The sequence below is a fragment of the Suricata suricatta genome, chromosome 13 (assembly GCF_006229205.1).
Source record: "Suricata suricatta isolate VVHF042 chromosome 13, meerkat_22Aug2017_6uvM2_HiC, whole genome shotgun sequence".
NCBI lineage: Eukaryota > Metazoa > Chordata > Mammalia > Carnivora > Herpestidae > Suricata > Suricata suricatta.
Window position 1 is genome coordinate 51,668,459 of NC_043712.1, and position 22,589 is coordinate 51,691,047.

At 34.4% G+C, this 22,589-nt stretch overlaps 1 protein-coding gene across 1 annotated transcript in view; it reads right to left on the bottom strand.

Moving 5' to 3' along the window:
* The window catches only part of CCDC171 (coiled-coil domain containing 171), a 287,055-nt gene that overhangs the window by 76,865 nt on the left and 187,601 nt on the right, over positions 1–22,589 (bottom strand). Inside the window, exons 23-24 of the mRNA XM_029919663.1 lie at positions 16,267–16,412; positions 14,043–14,097 (exon numbers count right to left, since the gene is read on the bottom strand). Of these exons, the coding sequence (XP_029775523.1) occupies positions 14,043–14,097; positions 16,267–16,412 (201 nt within the window). The remainder of the gene's footprint in view (positions 1–14,042; positions 14,098–16,266; positions 16,413–22,589) is intronic.

Here is a 22,589-nt window from a genome sequence, read left to right on the forward strand (position 1 = left end):
GTACATTAAATTCTAATTTCAAATTTCAAATTATTTTTAAATTATAATTTCAAAAGTCTGTATTTAATTCTGTTTATGGCACATCATTATTCATCCTTTAATTAAGAGTCTATATCCTTTCACTGCGATTTATTTATAGCTGTTGAGTGATAAAATATATATAATGTTTTTCTATTTCAAAGTGGGTAACAGTTCATATTTAACATATAATGAATTTTTTCAGAGAATTTCACAATATAAATCTCATTTGTTAAATTGTATACATTTTTATAACATTCTATACAACTGTTCAATTTCATAATATTTTGACAAAGAATAAAGGAAACATACCTACATTACTACATTCTGATATTTTGGTTTATAGAAAAGTGGTTTGCTTTCTCTCTTCCTTATTACATACTTTCAGAAAGCATATATTTCTAACATACATGCCATTAAGACACAAGAGGAATAAGAGATGGATAGGGAAAAATAAATGAAACTTTTAGGAAGTCAAAATGTTGGTATGGAATATATACTTAGTTTATTATAACAACCTAGCTCCAGATTGAAGTGATTCATAAAATCCATGTTGTACTATTCCTATTGCTCTGATCAGCAAGCCACCGATCTGTTTTCTGATTTTCTATACTCCTACCATAACACCACAAAAGCTATTCCTGCTAGATATATCAATGATGAGATTAAACTTGCTATTTTAAGAAAAACTGCCCAACTCTCAAAATGTGAAGCTGTATGTTGTATTACATAGAGCTATCAATCCCTCTGGTCCTAATATTCCAAATTAAAAAAAAACAAACACTTATGGAATGTGGCACTAGCTGTGTTCCTACCAGCAGGCACCAAGAAAAAGTAGTAGGATTTATAGATAAAAATTCAGATAAATTTACCACATAAAAACATATATGCTATACACACACACACACACACACACACACACACACATATATATATATACATATATATATAATACACACATACACAATGCCTGAATCTTTAACGTCTGGGGAAAGTATATATTATGTTATGCATTATATACTATATGTATATATAATATACACACATACAAACAATGCCTGAATCTTTAATGTCTGGGGAAAGTAAGTGATATTAGGACTTTACATCTGGCTAAAATTTTACTTACTCTAGTCTAGTATGGCCTCCGTTGCTTCAAAATAAACATTCTCACCACCATCGGGTCCAGACCTCTATCTACAGAGGTCCCTATTACCCCTGTGTTCATGTTCTACTTTGCTTCCAGCTGCGTCATTTCTTCTGGATCACTCCTTCCTCTTCCCTTCCTTCCACCTCCACTGGCTCCTTATTGCTGTCCCTTCTCTCTTTATTCTATTTTTCATCCTACACTAGAAGACGTTGCACACTACCTTTCAACCCCTGCCCTAGAGAGTAGTGCGTAGTTGGCATACTACAGCCTGGGAATCAAATCCAGGCCACTGCCTCTTATTGTAAATAAAGTTTTATTGAAACACATGACACCCATTCATTTACCTATTATCTTGGCTGTTTTCCTGCGACTGTGACAGAGTTGAATAGTTGATAAAGAGACCATATGGTCCACAAAGCCTAAAATATTTACTCAAAGCCTAAAATATTTACTATCTGACCCTTTACAGCAAGTGTTAACCATCCTCTGCCTTAGAGGTATAGAAGGAAAGACAATATTTTTCACCATCTGTAAAGTTTTTTAAATAACCACATCTCACCAGAGACTATATGAACAATCCCTGGTAGGTCAACCTTCTATTAGTGGCCCAGGGTGCCATTTCACAGATATTTTCTGGCTTCTTTTTATCAAGTGTTTCATAAATAAGTATCCTATCTCCTGATCTAGTTTCAAGTTTCACGTAGTCTAGTATGTAACTTGACTGGGTCTAACTTTCCTGGCACATATTCTAATACCTAATCAACATAACATGTGGTTAAATAAGTAGAATAGGCATACTGGAGAGGCTTTCGTAGATAGAAAGAGCAGAGAGGGCATCTACCAGAGTTAACTATACACTCTGTAATAACACTAGCAGCAAGAAAAATGCTATGCATACAGAGGCTCATAGTAGGTATTTGATCAAATAAGAATGTCATTCCAAACTCACAAATTCTACAAGGCAAGAGGAAGAGAGAATATAATAAAAAAGATAATTAGCAGTTCCAGGATTCTGGTATGTGCCTTGTGATAGAAGCAGGGATTCAAGCTCGTCTACATAATGGAGATGACATTCACATCCTGAACGGTTACATCTAAATGGATATTTCCCTCTTTCTGTCACCTTTTCCTAACTATTTAGTTAAGGAAATGGATAGAGTAATATTTCTGTTAGCAGTAATGCCATTAGTACTCCCAAAAGTACTTCACACTTTTCAGAGTAGTCTTCACACCACCTCACTTGATTCCTCTGTCCACCTTGTGAGACAGCCCTAATGTGAGGTTGCTAAGGCCAGTGCTCTTAGCACCAAATCATAATGCCTCTTAATATCTATAATGAACCCGTTAATAGTTCATAGTTAACAGTTGGGGAAACTGCTTCAGATTTTGGTGATTCCTCCATTTCCCTACCTAAATATCAATACTGGGGTGGGTGTTTTTCTTTCTTTTGTCCCTTGTCTGGCAATCTTAGCAAAAGTGTGTAAGTTTCATAAAAGTAGTTTTGTGATAAATAATGGAGACTATTACTTAGACATCTTTCTCCTCCTGCGTAGCTTCCTGTGGGCATTCTCATTCATTCATGTTTTCCTTCTCACATGGCCTGCCCCCTCCACACACACACTTGTTACACTGAGAGACAAGTTACCTGTGCAGCATTCATCCTTATACAATGGTCACCATTTCACATGGAAAACCCCCAAACTATGATGTCCCAAGATACATGCAACAGTTCCAGCTGTGCTCCATTCCTACGGGAGGGAGAGGCATGCACTCCATTCATGCTGCAGCAAACACACACACACTCATAATTTTAAAAGACGGAAGTGAGAAACTAGGTTTCTCTTGCTGGCAGGTTATTTAACTTAACCTACAATTCTGGAGCAGAGCCAGAACTCTCCAATGATCGCCAGCTGCTGTCACCAGAAAAGAGGGCAAATCCACCACCATCACCACCCCACACATTAATAGTCACATCCCAATTATGGAACTAAAAAATGGATCTCTTGAATCAAATTATCAAGCTGGTTGCCTCCCAATTAAGGATCTGAAAAACCGAACCCTCAAACCAAATTATCAAGCTGGAAGAGAGTGATTTGATCATAGGCATCTTATCAAGGCACTCGACAGCATAAAAAATTTGTGGTATAGGTTACATACCATAGAATGCACGCCACAAATAGATTACTGCGACCTTGAGCTATTTAATCAAACATAAAGCCCATACTGGAGAACAGAGAAATATGTTTATGAATTGTTAACAGTCCTCCACACAGAGATATTTTCTTTCGTAGGGTAAATTATTTCAGAGGATAAAGGCAGATGCACACTGCAATTAGTTATTTAGACATGTTTAGGCTAAAACCTGTTAAGCACACATCCATGACATTCTGTAGTGTGTTATCTTTAGTTTGTCAAGGTTTTTAAATCCCTCTTGAGCAGGAGTACCATTTTTAGCTTGGCTAGGTCAGAATGACACTGAACAATATGAATGATGACACACAAGACAGCTATATGGACAGAGTTGTCATCAGCGAGCCAGCTGTGCTAACACCTGTAAGTCCTGCACAGCTGATCTTCAGGACCGGGATCCAGAAACTAAGAATGGAGAGGAGTTCAAAGATTGCAAGTCACATTCAGAGCATCACTCACGAGTCACTAAAAATTGGGTTTTTAGAGCCATGAAATCATATTTTAACTTTTAACATGGTATAAGCTTTATGAATTAAAAGCTATTCTGTGGTGTTTCTATTCCTTAAAAATTCACTGAAAACTAAAAATCAAAGACAACTATGTATTATCAACTATCAACTGTTTGTGTTAACCATTTTTAAGATAAGATTATAAAATTGCATTTAAAGATTTAGCAAGACAGTGCTTCGCCTGTCAGATTCTATTTGACTCTAATCTATTCCAGAATCCAGTCTAACAAAAGAAGTAATCATCCTTCTACTTGGTAGGAGTCGAACCAGCTAAAAACAGGTTATAACAGGACTTTTACACCCTGTAAATTTGTCACTAGCATACCTCTTTTTCCTAGAGACAGTCTTATAATCAAATTTAGGCTTTCTCCTCTAGCACTTGATTAGGCAAAATAAATACAGAGGCAATTTTTAGCAGTCAAATAAACAAAGGAATATCAGCAAAACTTCCAGTGAAATCTAGAGATGGCTTTAAGTTTTGTTTAGAGACTGGGTGATGGTGAAATTGACTCATTCAACAAACATTCATTAAGTGCCTACTGGGTACCAGGCACTGTGATAGATGCTGACCATATAAAAATTAAGGAGGCAGAATTCCATCCCTCAAGGACTTCAAACTCTCGTGGCATAATTAATCTCTCAAAATGCATTTGCTAGCCTTCCATTTATCTATAATGTCTTCTTTCTCCTACCAATTGCTATACTGCCTTCTTTCTTTGCCAGTGAGTATTACATTAATCAATCTCAAACCTTTATCTTCAGCCTGACTTTTTCCCTGTGGTCCAGACTCACATATCCTGATGATCACTCCACATTACCTTAAACTCAGGTATTTCCAAAACAAAACTCATCATTGTCTCCCTTCTTCTTCTTACAAAAAAAAAAAAAAAAAAAGCGCCTGCTCCTCTTTTTGTGTTCCCAACATCGGTCAATCTCATTGCCCATCTGGGAGTTATCCTCCATTTTCTTCTCATCCTCCTCATTTACCATTTTATTAGGTAAGTTTCATATCTTTTCTCCGACGCCACTGGCCCAAACCTTCTCCTGCCTTCATTGAGCCTAGACCCATGGCTCTTAAAACCATTTCATTACTCATGATATCCAGTCTGCAAATATGCCCTCCAGATTCAATAAGGAATCTGATCACATCCATCCCTAGCTTAACCCGGGTTTACTCCCACTCCCTCCATGATAAAGATCCAAGGTCCTAGATTGGCAAAACATGAACAAAAAACGAGTTCTGTTATAACCTGGCTTCCAAGTCCCTCATTTGGCCCCATCTCTTGCATTCTCCTTGCACTCACTGCTGAACTGAGGATGTCTGGCTATTCATGCCTCCACGTACTTGCTCATGCTATTCTCTCTGCTGGAATGCCTTTCCCATCTTTCCTCACACTTCAAAGCCCCATCCAGGCATTAATTCTTTTCTAAGAAAGCTCCAGTCAACCCGTGGGCTTTCTAAGTATGCCTCATAGATGAATAACTCTAACTAAATGGATGTCGTACTGTATCTTGGATCTGTGTTTACCATGGTATACTGGAATTTTCTGTGTCTCTGCCTTGAGGAAAAGGCCTAAGTTATATATACATATTGACTGTTTCCCCCCAAAACTGGTACAGCTCTGACATATAATATACACTTAAAAAGTATTTGTCGAACTTAACTATTCACATTAACTATTGTGTTTTATGATGGACTAGAAGTTTTAAGTAGCTTTACTATAGAAGGGAATCTAAAAGGACACCAGCAAAAACTCCTGTGACTTCCTAGTTATTGTTCCAGTGTCATTTCAGCCTGATAAATTTACAGGGCTTAAAGATGCAAGGTCCTTACAGCCTTCTGAGGCTTCTGAATTGTGACTTCCTGCTGTATCTTTTAGACATTTTACTGAAAAGGCAGCTAAGGTTTCTGAGTGAATGTTCAGAAGTACCTTTAAAGTTCAGAGTATACTGCAATCATGTATACGACACACTGTAGTTAATTCTTCCAAACCTACAGGACTCAAGCAATCTCTAAAAGCCTCAAGAATCCAGACATTCTGCTAACTTGACAGTAATAAAAAAATGACTCCAAAAATCTTCATTCTTCTCTACATTCCAACTTTACCTAAATTTACTTACTTTCACTCCCTGCTATAGTATAAACCAAGACATCTCTCTGCTAAGCACTTGGTTAGCACCCAATAAATACTATTCTCATACCTGACCCTATATAATTTTCAGATATTACCCTGTACATCCACTCATTACCTGATCCTGAAAGTTATTTTAAATATAATTATTGTACTTTCTTTTTCTCACAATAGAAATACTTAAGTATGTTTGGCGAGCCTTTTAAGGTAAAGAAGAAATCAATTCCTGAGAGTCTTTATTATAGTAATATTAGAAACCTACTGGCAAAGCTATTAGGAAAACAAAAGTATATGACTTTGGGGAATGAAGTTAGCAAAAATGGTAGAATAAGGAATTCCAAAAACCAGTCTCTACACAAAAACAACAAATACACTGACAAAATTTGTCAGAATTAACTTTTGCAGAACTCTAAAAACTAACTGAAAGTTTATAGCAACCAAGTAAAAGCTTAATCAAGAAAAAAAAAAAGAAAAACCTAAATCTCAGCATTTAAGGAAATCTCTGTGGATCCACTAGCAGAGCATGAAGTTAACAGACCAGAGATTTTGGTGGTCTGACCTGGCAAAGAACACAGACTTAACACAGAAATGAAAAATAAAGCACAGGGAATACAGTCACTAATATTGTAATAATGCTGTATGGTGACAGAGGTGACCACTGACCATGGGGAACACTGAGTAATGCACAGAATTGTCAAATCACTATGTTGTGAACCTGAACCTCATATAACATTGTATGTCAACTATGCTTCAATAATAAATATTTTCTAAAAAGGAATACAAACTGAAAAAAATTAGTTCAGTAAAGTCACTGACAATACAAAAAAAAACTAATACCAGAGATGAAGGAGAACCTGATTTCCAGAGTTGCCACATTGCACTATTCAAAATATCCACTTTTCAACAAAAAATTATGACGTTTTCAAAGAAATAAGAAAGTATAGCCCATACATAAGAGAAACAGAAACTAATGGGACCTGTCCCTGAGGAGGCCTCAAGCATGGATTAATCACACAATGACTGTAAATCAATTATTTTAAATATGTTTAAAGTATTAAAGGAAACCATGTACAAAAAAAAAAAAAACAACCCAAAGGAAACTATAAGAACAATGTCCTCCAAAACAGAAAGTATAAAGAAAGAGATAGAAAGTATTAAAAAGGAACCAAATGGAAATTTTGGAGTTGACATATTCAAAGTGTTTAATGTGGGGAAAAAAACCTATCAGCAAAGAATTCTATATCCAACAAAAATACTCTTTAAAACTGAAAGGGAAATTAAGGCTGTTCCAAGATAAACAAAGCTGAGGGTGTTCATCACCACTAGACCTGCCTTCAGAGAAACTCTAAAGGACGTCCTTCTGCCTGAAATGAAAAACTGCCAGACAATAATTCTCATCCACATGAAAAAATAAAGAACACTCATAAAAAAACATTGCATGGTCATATATAAAAGACAGTAGTAATGTATTTTTTGTTTGTAAATCCTCTTTTTTGCTTATGTTATTTAAAAGACAACTACATAAAACAATAATAATGAACTATGTTGATGGGCACACAATGTGTAAAGATGTAATTTGTAACAATAACAACCTAAGGGGAGATGGAGCTATATGGGAGCCAAGTTTTACATACTACTGTTAATACAAAGTAGATTGCTAAGAATTAAGATGTTAATTGTGATCCCCAAGGCCACCACTAAAAAATAACTAAGTATAGTAAAACAAGAGAGAAGGAAAACAAATGTTATACTACATCTATCTAACAAACAATAAAAGGGAGACGACTAAAACAGAAATTGAGGAGTATAAATACAAGACATACAGAAAAAAAGAAAAATGTCAGAAGTCTTTCCATATCACTAATCATATTAAATGTAAGTTGATTAGGGGCGCATGGGTGGCTTAGTTGGTTAGGCCTCCAACTTCGGCTCAGGTCAGATCTCATGTTTGTGGGTTCGAGCCCCATGTCAGGCTCTGTGCTGACAGCTAGTTCAGAGCCTAGAGCCTGCTTCCAGTTCTGTGTCTCCTTCTCTCTCTACTCCTCCCCCTCTCATGCTCTGTCTCTCTCTGTATCAAAAAATAAATAAAACATTAAAAAAATTAAAAAAAATAAATGTAAGTTGATTAAACTCTCCAACTAAAAGTCAAAGATTGGCAGAATGTGTTTAAAAAAATAACTATATGTTGCCTATAAGAGGTACCTTAGATACAAAGATAAACTGAAAGTAGAAGGATATGGGTGCCTGTGTGGTTCAAGTGTTGAACATCAGAGTTTTGACTTCAGTTCGGGTCATGATCTCACAGTTTGTGAGATCAAGCTCCACGTCAGGTTCTGTGCTGACAGTGTGGAGCCTTCTTGAGATTCTCTCCTTCTCTCTCTGCCCCTCCTGTGCATATGCATCCATGTGTGCTCTCTCTGTCTCTCAAAATATATAAAGAAAAAGATATTCCATGCAAACAGTAACCAAGTAGAGCTGGAATAGCTATACTAATATCAAACAAAATAGACTTTAAGACAAAAAATTTTCAAGAGATGAAAGAATTCTATAATAATAAAAAAATCACTCCACCAAGTAGATTCAACAATTACCAGATATATATGCACCTGACAACAGAATCTCAGTGAAATCTCAGTGAAAGCAGTGCACACACAAAAATGTTTAGCTGCAAATATCTACATTAAAAAATAAGAAATATCTCAAGTCAATTACCTAAACTTTTACCTGAGGGGCACAGAAACAGAAGAGCAAACTAAGCCCAAAACAAACAAAAAAAGAAATAAGGAATGGCACACAGATAATAGAAAATAGAAAAATAACAGAGCACATCAAGAAAACAAATTTGATTCCTTGGAAAGGTCAACAACATTGACAAATATTAACTAGACTCGCCAAGAAAAAAGATTAATTACTATAATCAGGAATAAATGTGAGGACATTACTACTGACCTTACAGAAATAAAAACAATAACTAAGAAAATGAACAATGTATGTCAACAAGTGAGGTCACCCAGATGAACCAAACAAATTCCTGGAAACACCTAAAGTACCAAAACTGACTAAAAAAGAAGCAGAAAATCTGAATAAATCTATTCCTAGGAAAAAGAATGAATATGTAAGCAAAAACCTTCCAATAACAAAAACCCCATGACCAGATAGCTTCACTGGTAAACTTTACCAAATGTTTAAGGAATTAACATCAGTCCTTCTCCCAAAAAAACTGAAATGGAAGGGACACTTCCTAACCCATTCTATGAGGCCAGTATTACTCTGATACAAAGCCATACAAAGATATCACAGGAAAACAACAGACCAATATCCCTTATGACCATAGATACAAAAATCCTCAAATATAAATACTGGCAAACCAAGTCTAGCAATATATTCAAACAATTATACATGATAACCCAGTGATATTTATAACAGGAATACAAGGATGGTTCAACGTACATAAATCAATCTATGTAGTACCCAACATTAATAGAATGAATGTTGAAAATAAAGATTATTTCATTTGCTGTAGAAAGAGCATTTGAAAAATCCCAACAATGTTTGATAAGAAAAATTCAGAAAACTAGGAAAAGAACTTCTTCAATCTGATAAAGGACATGTTCCTAATATCATACCTAATGGTGCAAGTCCAAAAGCTTTCCCCCTAAGATTAGGAAGAATGTAAAGATATCTGTTGTCATCTCATTGCTTCGAACTTGAAATCCTAGTAGGTAATTTGGCCAAAACCAAAATGGAAATAACAACAACAAATAAACAAATAAAAAACAATAAAATCAAGGCATCCAAATCAGAAAGAAGGAAGTAAAACTATCTTTATTTGCAGAGGACATGATCTTATATAGAAAAAAATCCTAAGGAACCCTCTAAAGAAATTATTAGAGCTAAAAAATTCAACAAAGTTGCAGGATACAAAAGCAACATATAAAAATCAGTCATGTTTCTAAATGCTAATAACTAAGAACCAATAAATTAAGAAAATATAGTAGTATCATAAAGAATAAAATACTTAAAAATAAGTTTAAGCAGGAAGGCACAAAACTTGTGCACTGAAAACTACAAGACACTGTTGAAAATAATTAGAGAAGATCTAAATAAATGGAAAGACATCCCATGAATTGGTTGCAAAACTTCATATTAAGATGGAAATACTATCAAAATCCAAATTGTCTTCTTCAGCCAATGGACAAGCTGATACTAAAATTCATATATAATTACGAGGAATCCTGAGAAGCAAAAAAAAAAAAAAATCCTGAAAGAAAAACCCAAAGTTGGAAGTTCTTAATTTCAAAATTTACTACAAAGCTACAGTGATCCAAACAGTGTGGTAGATAAATGGAATAGATCTGAGAGTCCCGAAATAAAACCAAACATCTATAGGCAACAGATTTTCAACACAGGTACTAATACCATTGAATGGGGGAATGAAAAGTCTTTTGAACAAATGGTGCAGGAATAATTGAAGTCTGGTCTTTGCATTACACCATATACAAAAATTAACTCGACATGGACGAAAACCTAAATATGAGAGTTAATACAAAATATAACTCCAAAATTTGGAGCTTAAACTCCAGAGAGTTTGACACTATAAAACTCTTTGGAGAAAACATACAGGAAAATATTCATGACCTTGGATATGCCAAAAAAATGTATTCTTAGATATGAATCCAAAAACATGATCAGTAAAAGGAAAAAAAGATGGACTTCATCAAAATTTTAAAAACTTTTTTTCATCAAAGGACACTATCAAGAAATTAAAAAGACAACTTATGGAATGGAATAAGAGGGTGTAAGAGTGACAGCTTAATTTGTCTGGATTTCTTTTCAAGGTGATGAAAATATTCTGAAAACACAGTTGTGATGGTTGCACAACATTGTAAATGCACTGAAAGCCACTGAACTGTAAATTTTAAAATGGTTAAAATGGTTATTTTTTTAATTCAATAGTTCTGTTTTTTTCCCATACATTTGAGAGTTCAACTAAATAGAGAAGTATGTGTATAAAAAATGTACCTCATGGAAAGTTGTGATTTTGTTTGCTTTTCTTATTTTTTCTTAACCCTATAGGCCAGCAATTAGCCCAAAAAAGTTTCTTAATAAAAAGTTAACTTCTAAAAAAAAAAAAAGTTAACTTCTGGCCTACATTAAAAAGTCACAATATATACATACATATATTTACATGAAATTAACATAAAACATCTGCTTCTTTGAAATAAGGTATATGCTTTTAAATGAAAATGACTGGCCTTCCTTATTAAATACTAGTATTGGTCCCAAATGGAATGTTAAAAATGATATCCACTCAACTACTTTGTATAATACAGTTTCAAGATTTGAAAAGTTAAATGTAATGTGTCAAGTTAAAAAAATAACAAATATAGGGGCATCTGGGTGGCTCAATCAGTTGAGCATCGGATTCCTGATTTTGGCTCAGGTCATGATCTCATGGTGGTGAGATGGAGCCCTGTGTTGGGCTCCAAGCACTCTCTCAAACATTTCTTTCTATTTGATTATTGTATCAGAAGCTAGTATTAAAATTCAATGAAGCAGGTACACGTTAATTTTATTCTAGACTAACCAGTGTAAACCTTGAAAACATATTTTCTTAAGAAATATACATAGCTGGGATGCTTGTGTGGCTCAGGTCCTTTAAGCATCCAACTTTGGCTCAGGTCACGATCTCACAGTTCATTTGTTCAAGCCTTGCAAGGGGCTCTGTGCTGCATAGACCCTGCTTCAGATCCTCTGTCTCCCTCTCTCTCTGTCCCTTACCCTCTTACAAGTGTGCTTTATTGCTCGCTTGCTCTCTCTCTCTCAAAAATAAATAAACATTAAAAAAGAGAACTATAAACAGCTGTACTATTTTGGCTACATACACTAAACTATCCTGAAGAGTCTGGATGTAACCCGACAACCATTTTTGCCATGAAAGAACCAGACCCTCTTTTTGGAAACTATTCCAAATTTCTCTAAGATGGCAAAATGCCTCTGGACAATCCAAAGGAACCACAAAAATAAACTTGCAAAAGTTGGCATGAGGACAGCAGACACACTAGTGGGCTAGCATGAGCGACTCTCTGGGCCACTTCATTAGCATCCATTCATTCTCATCTAAACTTCATAGAACAGGGAATTAGCCCAACCATCAATTAGCCTCCCCCAAAATTTTACTTCAAGCTTGAAAATCACTGATAATATAAAAATCACTATATAAGTAGAAATTTCCAGAGACAGTAATCAAAATAATTAACTAAATCTGAAGGAGGAAAAAGCCATAAACCAAAAATAAACCTACAGTGGTTCTAGGCCAATTCTATAGACATCTTTCTTTCCATAGGACACACAAAAATCGAAAGATGAACTGCACCTGAAGAACTGTATGATTATAATTGTCCTATTGCAGTCAGTCTTGATTGTATTTAAAATATATATTTTGCCATTCTCACAATGAAAGGATAAGGTACAACATTTATATTCCATACTGATGATGGTTTTTCTCTGATGTCAAAGTCCATTCCTCACTGTAGATGCCACCCTACATGTTTTCCCTCTAGCTGGAAAAATGAACAAACAACTGTATTTCCAGGCAACATCAACTGTATAAAAACTGTATATGACATAACTGATTTCTCCTATCAAAGATTTCACCAAGTATGAAATAAATCTAACCAAAGATGTCTCTTTCCCTACAAATCAAATTTCAGATTTCTAGCATCTATGGATTTGATGTAACTATGCCTAAACTAAACTTTTTTAAATGAGGAAGGGGACAAATCACAGTTTCAAACAATACTACTTTAAAACATAGCATTCAGAATATTAGATTTTTTTGAAAGTGCTTTGGCTGATATGAAATAATGCTAGTTACTTTCAATATCTAAAAGAATACAGAAGCCAGTTTTTCTATAATGTTAAAGTGTATTAAATATTAGTTTGCTAATGTTTATTTAATATCTCCTTAAAATGATTGGTTTGGGGATATTTTAATTTTTTTAATGTTTCTATTTATTTTTGAGAGAGAGAGAGAGACAGCGTGAGCAGGGGAGGGTCAGAGAGATGAGTCACAGAATCTGAAGACAGGCTCCAGACTCTGAGCTAGCAGTCAGCACAGCGGCTGACATGGGGCTCGAACCCACAAACCATGAGATCATGACCTGAGCCGAAGTCGGATGCTTGACCGACTGAGCCACCCAGGCGCCCCTGTTTTGGGATATTTTAAAGTGATTTCCAAACTATATTATGTAATAAATTTGATTCCCAGAATTATTCTAACTATGATTCATTCATGAATTCTATGTATCTTAAGAGTACTAGGTAATCATATTTCCAACAATTTGTTAGATAATAACAGCAGCACACATAAATAACATTCTCTAATGCAAATATTTAAATAATGAAATAATGAGCACATCTTTGAATCTGGAATGCTAACAAAATACATAGTTAATATAAGTTCTTATAATACCATAATATCCTTAAATGCTACTCATCGCTATAAATTAAAAGCTAACTTACCACACAGAAATAATCAAATCTGAAAATAATAGAGTATTATTAGATACATTCAACTTCTAGTTTAAGAACACATTTTTGTAAGAAGGAAATTACAACTTGAAAAGTACTGCCAGATACAATACATTATGGCCCCTCTCTATAAACATACATAGGATGGGAGGTTTGAGAGTGGTAAGAGGTTAGACAGTGTGGTCAAACATTTTATCGTTATGAGACATGTAAGAATTGTAATGACCTCTGGTTCAGTCAGCAAAGACCACCAATAACTCAAATGCGATTATACCAGTGTGGGGAAACCACTATTTCCATAGTTTTAGCAAGTACGTAAAGTAAATTCTGAAGAAAGCTATACAATGCAGAACTGTATAATACAAATTGTTAGTCATTTAGAAGAAACTTTTTGTGAATTTATTTTTTAAAAAAGTTACAAAATGAATTAAAGTATCTTGAGGTTAGTAAAATTGATGACTAGGAAAACAATGTCATAACAAAAGTTGAATGATATTTAAAAAACTATACTACCTTATGAAGCATATTTTCTACTGTTCTCATATGGTTGGCAACAGATTCTTTGTCCCTAGAAAATAAATTAGAATTAGGTATTAGTAAAACCCAAGACTTACAATAACTGTTACATACTTTAGGATAAGTCACTATTATTGAAAAATAAGGGTTGGTTATTAGTATTCTTTCTAAAAGTGCAAAACCTAACCATATTCACTGGTATATTTCCACATTTAACCCTTACCTTTAGTTATATTACCTGCCATAAATTAGAGGGGTAAAAATCTTAAGGATATCTTCAAAGTTAAAAAAAAAGAGTGAAAAAAGAAAGAAAAAAGGAACCATGCAAAAAGGCTAATCTTCTACTCTTTTGACTTCTAATGATGGAGATTTTAAAAATCATAGTGGTAGAGATATATCTAGAATGGCCATATTATGCAAAATAATATTTCCTTTCTACATAGACTCTTTGTTTCATAATAATTTCACAAAAACCTTCTATGACCTTGATCAGAAACATGTAAAGTTACTAGTTTCTTCTAACAATCGTGTAGACTGAATTTAGCCTTAATAATGAAATAACAAGTTTGGATGAACGTGTAGGAAATATAATCAATATTGGAACAATTTTTATAGTGATCAACAGTAGCTCGATTTATTGTGGTGCTCACGCATAGTGTATACAAATGTGGAGTCACTGTGTTGTACACCTGAGTATAATTTTGGATGCCAACTGCACTTCAATAAAAATTAAATTAAATTAAAAGTTTGGGTTAAAATGCTGAAGACAAAATTTAATGGTACATTACAAATTGAAAACTGTAAATAATGTATGAGCTTTCCAAACTTCAAATTAACTTTCTTTTGTGTTACAAGAACGTGTGCCCATGGTCACAGATCACAGATATGACAGATTCCTGAATTAACAGCAATGTTTTAAAGACACGATATGAATCTGGAGACTTTATATAACCTTGTTGACATTAATCTCTGAATTTTCAGAGCTGTAAAGACACATTAGAAATAACCTAGATTAAGCTTTCCATTTGCCATGAGGGAAAAGACTGAATAATGATTAGCAAGCTGATTTAATCAAGATTGTAGTTTTTAAAAATGACAATTATACATAACTAATATGGTGGTGCAATGCTACAGAGCTTTTCAATATTCCAAGGAACTAATGGTGGGTATTCAATAGTTTGGCTTTGTATAAACTCATTTTTTTCATTATGTGTGAGCAGTTTCCCAAGCCCAATGGCAAAGATATCTTAGAGGGAAGATTCCCTGTTCTGTAATTTAGTTTACAGACTATATTCATATTTCACAATATTTGATGCTTAACAAGAGTCTGTCTCAAAAAAATTTTAACTTATATATATATAAATGTATGTATACATATATATGTATGTATGTATTTGTAATTATAGGAATCCAGAATTCCAAATTCAGAAAACACCGAGTTTATTAAAATTAGATGTTTCTTTAATCCATAAATAGATTTTCTTTAAGCCATGCTGTTGTACAAAGAACTGTCTTAAAGTAGTCCATGAAATTTGATGTGAGGAACAAATAAAAATACCCAAGAGAATTGTTCAATTTGAACTTCACAGTGTATGTCAACTTGATTACCTGTTAAAAGGGAAAATGCTCTCATCACATTTACATAGTTGCCCTCTCTAAAATCTGTATATTTTTTTCTATTGGACATATTAGAATATACAGCTATAAAATTAAATGAATTTTCCATGATCAATGTGTTTCACTGCCCCTAAGTAGATGCTATGATATATATGTTGATTATATACTAACATATTTGCAGAAATATGACTTGCAATATTGGTATATTATGTGCAGAGCAAAACTGGGGGGTGGGTAATGGGGCAGAAAGGAATGAGGACTATGTGATAGAAGGAACTATGGAAAACTTTTAAATAAAGAGTAATCCCTTTCATATTAATGAAATTATGGTTTCAAACATGTAACACTACAGCAGAGCCCAAAATACACATAATTAGAGGTTATATAGAACCTTATACTTTTCTGAGGTTTCTCAATAAAATATACATTTAGCATGTTGAGTTAAGAGTTTTCTTTTTTGAGGATATATCAGAGAATTTCAAAGAGAGACAGCTATACTTTTGTTTTCTAACACTGTATTATCCAGGGCTAAAACCCAGAGCATGAAAGTAAGAATTGATCTTTTGTCTGTTTTAAGTGATCTCCCCAAGGTCCAAGTGCTCACTTGGCTGCCATGCGGAGGGCGCTCTCTGCATCGTGGATGTTCTCCTCCAGCCGCCGCTTGTCCTGCTCCAGCTGGGTAAGATGTCTATTGAGCTGACGCAGAGATTGATCTTTTCTTCTCAGCTCCATCTTTGCCTCGGAGAGACTCTGCAAGCAGACAGAAAACAGAGCTACTTGTCAGCCCTGATAATTAACTTCAATTTATGCCATAGGCTATTAAACAAAGAAGGATACAGACTGACTGAGAAGTAGACTTGGGTCATTATGCAGCAAGGTTTAACAAATTTTCTGCAAAAATCTTCCAGATTTACTAATTAGAAATGATAGATCCAATAAGATTTTGAAAAATGTTTAGCTACAAAATACAGCTCTATTTTATTTTTTCAAATACCGTAAGGCAAATACATTTTGTTCTCACACAAAAAAACATCTGATTATAAAAACCTCAAGTAGCATTTTGTTTGAATGATGAAGAAGTAATGATTTTCAGGGGAGAAAGCACATAAACTTTAGAGTCTATTTAAAACAAGAACTATCATAAGCCCAAAGTGTGTATGTGAGTGAGGGGAAAGTGGATTAGGACACCTACATGAGAAGGGGGAACCCAAGATTTAAAAGTACCACTACTTTCTTATAAATATATCCAGAACAGGTTGCTATAGACGCCTCAGTGATTAACTGGATTCCAAAATAAAACTCCCTTACTTCCTATTAAATAACCCTCATGTCAAAAATAGCAACACAAATGCAATCAACCACGTTTCATCTAACAGAGAAAGTTACAAATAATACTTGCATTCAGAGTTATTTGTGTTCCATAAATATTTTTCCAGCCACAGAAGTATAAAATCTGTTGATGATATTTTACTATTTGCTTCAATTTGAAATATTCACATAGCACGAAAATGTCAAGATGCAAGTGCCTAACTTTATTTAGGAACTTTAGGGCTAAAGGTCTTAGAATCAGGACCTCACAATCTAAAGGAGTATTTTCTAGACTACATTCAAAATAATACAGGTATGGCAGGATCCCTGAGCACTAAAACTTTGTTCATTCCTTTGCCTATGAAATATCTAGGATATAAGCTTATCAGTTTTTCAGATAAATTTGCTATACAGTGAGCTAATCAATTGGTTACATACACATAATTTTTTTCTTATTTCTCAGAGTTTAGCCACACATGAATGTTCACACATGAGTAGTACATAAATATTTATATGATATATAATAATATATATTATTAACAAAGCTAGAATTTCATGTTTAAAATTCTTTCTATAGTATTCTCTTACAGCATTCACAATAGATAGTGCAGAAAATTCAAATTGCCTGCATGGAACTAAAACAATTAATTCACTCTAAATGCTGGTACAATGAAAACAATCATCAGTCAAATCAGGTGTTTTACAATGTTAAAATTTTTTTTATTCAAAAAAAATTAAAAATTAAAGTTTTTTAATTCAGTGTTTCACTTTTCAGTCAAGCTGCTTCCAGACAAGTACAAGTTTAAAAAACAAAAGATAAGCAAACTGTGATTACTTATCAGATATTATATTTTATTTCATATTTTAATATTAGCAGATTTTCAAGAACATCCCACTATAGAAACAGTCACTGATTCAAACCAACTTTAAAAAGACAACAAAGAATAGATTTTTAAAGGACATGCTAAAACTACATATTATGCACCCATGTTAAGATATTTAAAGGCATTGAAGTATCATGAGATTTCTTTATCTAAAAAAGTAAAATCCAGTTGAGTCCTATTAAAGCCAGTATTTCTCACATCTTTCAGTTAATAAAAAATGCCATTTTTCAGATATAAAGATAAAACTAACGACCCACTACTAGCTATGCATAAAGTTTGAATTATTTTTTCCAACAGAAATTGTGGATTTGTGCCAATCCATTCCAATGCTCTGGCTCAGTAACTCTTATGACTAGAGGTGTGTGTCTGTGAGGGGTAGTCGGGGCATTGTCTCCAGCCTCGTCCAGCGTGAAGCTCACTGGTCCAACCTGAGAGAAACCCACGGCCCTGGCAGCATTGTAAAACCACATTTGCTTTTTCAGCCATCCTACGACATCCTTTCAAAGATGATATATGTCACAGAATTAAAATTTCTACCATATATCCAAATTTTCCTCTCTTGGGGGAAATGGTGGAGAGCCCCCAAACTCTCCTAAAGCTCACACTATTTCAGAACAGCTGAATTTAGCCCACTCTAAGACTAGAATTACAGAAAATGAACACAAAGTGGTATAAACAAAGCTTTGGAGGTCACACCTCCTTACTGTGAAAATGAAGAGGTAATGGTCACAGCCACATAACTGAGAGACACAGAACTCCGATTTTAAAAGAGTTGAGGTAGGTACAGTACAATGGAAACTGGAGACATCAGTGGGTTCTAAGGTTCACAAGGATGTGTGCAAACCACCAAGACATAAAAGTGATTCAATAATAGGTCTTTCCCCTAAGAGTCACCTTTTTTCCTGTGTTTTTGATGACAAAATTAGAATCTTTAAAAACCTCAACACTGAGCTTTAAAGAAAGAAAAACACATTTAAGTGGGTGTATATAACACATATACATATGTACCTCTATCATATATAACATATAACATATACTATATATTGATTTAAAATTTTAAGTGAAGCTTTTCTTTTCTTCTGTCCAGATTCATCTAATTAAAACCCATGATAAACTTTATGGACTCTAATATTTCCAGCCTGAACGACTGGAACCAGGAGGGTGTGCCTCTAGGCAGCAAGGCACCAATGATAAGCAGCAGGTTAGCCACTAATTTCTCAACCAGGGTAGATTGTGGAAGTGTGATGTTCTGATATCCAAGAAACTGTTCAGGAGAGAATAGGATAAATCAAGTTTAATAACTCTGCTCCTAATTGTTCCCCCAATGCTCAACTCTAATTACTTGGAGAACTCTCCTGACTGTCACCTGATATTAAGTTGTTGGAGGCTGAGCCTGGAACAGCGAGATAATCAATAAACATTTAGTGGGGAGAAGAATGAAGATCCTGTTAAGCAGTGGGAACCTGCAGCACCCAAAGCCCTTCTGCTCATGAGAAAACCTGTGGGACAGCCATAGTGATTGCAAAGCAATAATCCGAAGCGCTGTTTTTAGGCCTTGAGGCCTTTAGGCAACAGTACATTTGAGGAAAAAAGGTTAACACGGTCACCCTAATTACAGCCCACTTTCACATACTTCATATATAAGCGAAGACAAGCCAATTAGGTAGAAAGGAAGATAAGGGAAGTTTTATTTGTATACTAATTAAACCCCTGATGAAATTAAAGGAAAAACATACAGCTCTGTAATTGTGTCTGAGAAAGGTCACTTCAGGTTCAGTTATCAGAACAGCACAGCCTTGAGATATTTCACTTAATCCACAGTACAGCCCTCATTTTGTACTCAGGTCTTAATATTTACCAAAAAAAAAAAAAATTCAAGCCTGATACTGCATTTATCTTTAAACTGTGTTGCGAACAATTTTAGCCATTAGAAAGTTAATGCTAAATGTGATAACAAGAGCTTTTTTTTAAAAAGACAGACTGATATTCTGCCTGTTTAAGAATTGATGGCACAAGTCTGAGTTTTCACCTTAAAGCCAAAATGTTTTAAAGCAAATTTTTCCAACAAAATCCCAAACTGACTGTACATCCAAAGCGATTCTGCAGTATGTTTATTGTATTTTTCTGGATGAAGATGTTACTGTCCACCTTCACGTATACCTCTCATAGTCCAGGGCAGGGAAAGCCAATGCTTCGCTAACCTACTTAGAGGATATTTTTACATCTGGCTGTTTTCCTAAGGTGGTCATGGAAAGCTATTTATTGCTAATGAAAGCTGGCAAAAAAAACCACGGATTCCGAGGAAGTAGTTAAATATAGGGAAAGCTTCGGGGCAGAATACATGGTAGATGTGAATATTAAAAGACCCTCACAATTTTTAAATGTCTCTTTTCTTATTTGTAGTTTCTGATGTTCCCATAATAAACATGTATGACCACTGAATAAGAACACAAGGTATTTTCTAATGCACACATGATTTCATATTTCTAAAGCTTTAAGTGTTCGTTTATTAAAGCTAACAAATTTTCTCATTGCAACGGTAAGCTAAAATTCTATTTGTTTGCACTTATGAAAATATTTTGTGCAGTGGAAATTTTTTTCACAACAGCATTATGGAGATAAGATTCACATACCACATAAATCATCTTTTTACAGCACACACTTCAGTGGGCTTTCGTGTGTATTCACAGAATTGTGCAGCCATCACCAGTAGAGGTCTTTTTTGAGGAGACGTTCTTTAAAAAAAAACATACCAAAACAACACAGCTACTTATATACAGTAGCTCCGATTTCAGAAATTTTGAATTTGAAACTACACAAGGGATACAAAGTTTGTCATTTTATTCAGTAATCATTTCAAAAATATGCAATTTATAACACAAATTCCCTAAATCAGAATATTGGTTAATAAAGGCGGCAGAGTACAAAAGTTAAGGCTGTCTGAGCGGATGTACACGACTCTGCAGTTAATAGTTCTGGAAGCTCAGGGAGTCTTCCCACATAGCTCTCTCTCTTCAGGGCACAGGACAGCAGCGCTTTAGACCATCAGGCCAGCTAGGAAGACCGAGCCCCAGGGGATACCGCTTTTATAGATTTTCTTTTGTCTAATGGGAAATATCTATGGATCCACATTCCTACAGACTAAAAGCTAATGGCTTATTCAATTTGGTATAAAAGTCAGTCATACACAATGAAAGGCAAGACAACAGCGCAAGTGTTATAAAGACTGAGGCTACATTTCCTAGGTCAGGGGAAAAAACATGTATAACACATGTTTTAAAACTTTACTGCTGTTATGGCCATAATTTGTGAATAAACATTCCTAGCTTGTGATAAATTGGGTAAAACATTTCAGGGCACTAAAATTAACATTGGGAAAGGAAACAGCACTGTCTTCAGCATTACTCTAATAGTGTGACAACTAAAAAATTATATTAATCAAGAAGTGAGGAGCTGCTGGATAGATCACACTAGGCAAGCTGCCACAGTAAGTATAAAGTTAAAATGACACAGCCACCAAGCTTCCAACCAGGCACGCAAGTTAGGGATGAAACTAAAGGACTCCATATTTTACAATAAAGCATGAAAGTCTGTGAGATAAGCAATTAGATAATTTACAATAAGTATAAGATAGTAAAGGATGCTGGTATGGTAAAATTAATATATGGATAAAATTCAGTTCTTAGTGTTCTATATTTTAGATGGACAATATGAATGAAGAGTTCTGCAATTTAAATTATCTTCCTTAGGAACACTATCATTTATTATGTTCTAATAAAATTCCTATGCAGAATGTAAGTGACATATTCATGAGCTGGAACTGACGATGAAGGAACTCACCCATTTTGGGGTTGAATAAATGACTGGCTAGTTAAAAGTCATATGTCTAGTAAAACAATAGATGTGAAAGTGTTCTATAAACCAAAAAAGCTGCATAATTAACATGTATAATTAATGCAATACTTACACTCCTTCAGGTCATGTCATTACACAGCCTTCTTTAAATCCTGACCTATATGTGGCAACTTATGAGTCTCCATATTATTTCTACGTCATTTATATATATATACATATATAAACATAAAATTTTTTAAAATAACTATTTCTATCATACTTGAAAAAGATAAAAAGAAATTAACAAACTAAACGTAAACTAAGTTACTTTTATAAATGGGCCATAGAGTTGATGATTATTTAAGAAAATGGAACAAATGTGCAATGAAAATTCACCTTTAAAATTTCAAAGTACACTGTAAGATTTTGTTGTATAATTCCTTATGATTATTAGTACTCTATTCTCACATATTCCTTTGTAAATGTCCTCTTACATTCCATCAGTTTATAAAAGGAAAAAGTTAATCCTTCCCAGTAAACTAACTACAAGTGACCAACAGTAAAATACAATGGAAAGAAAAAGAGCCTCATAAAAGTGTTCAAAGTATATTGAATGCTGTTTGTTCTAAACCTCACATATGCACTACAACATTCTGGTAGACTAAAGGGGTTAGATGATAATAAGGTAAAGTGGGAGAGAAGTAGTTGAAACACATTTTAAATGACCAAAAAAGGAGGATAATAAAGAGAATCATGAGAGCGCTCTCAGCTGGAAAATACATTCTGAAAAGCACAGGCCAGAGTAGCGGTAGCTAGATTTATTGTGACACATGGCATGTAAGCAGTAATGTGGCAGTAATGTTTTCTCAGAGTAGAAAACAAACTGCATTTAGCTGCACTG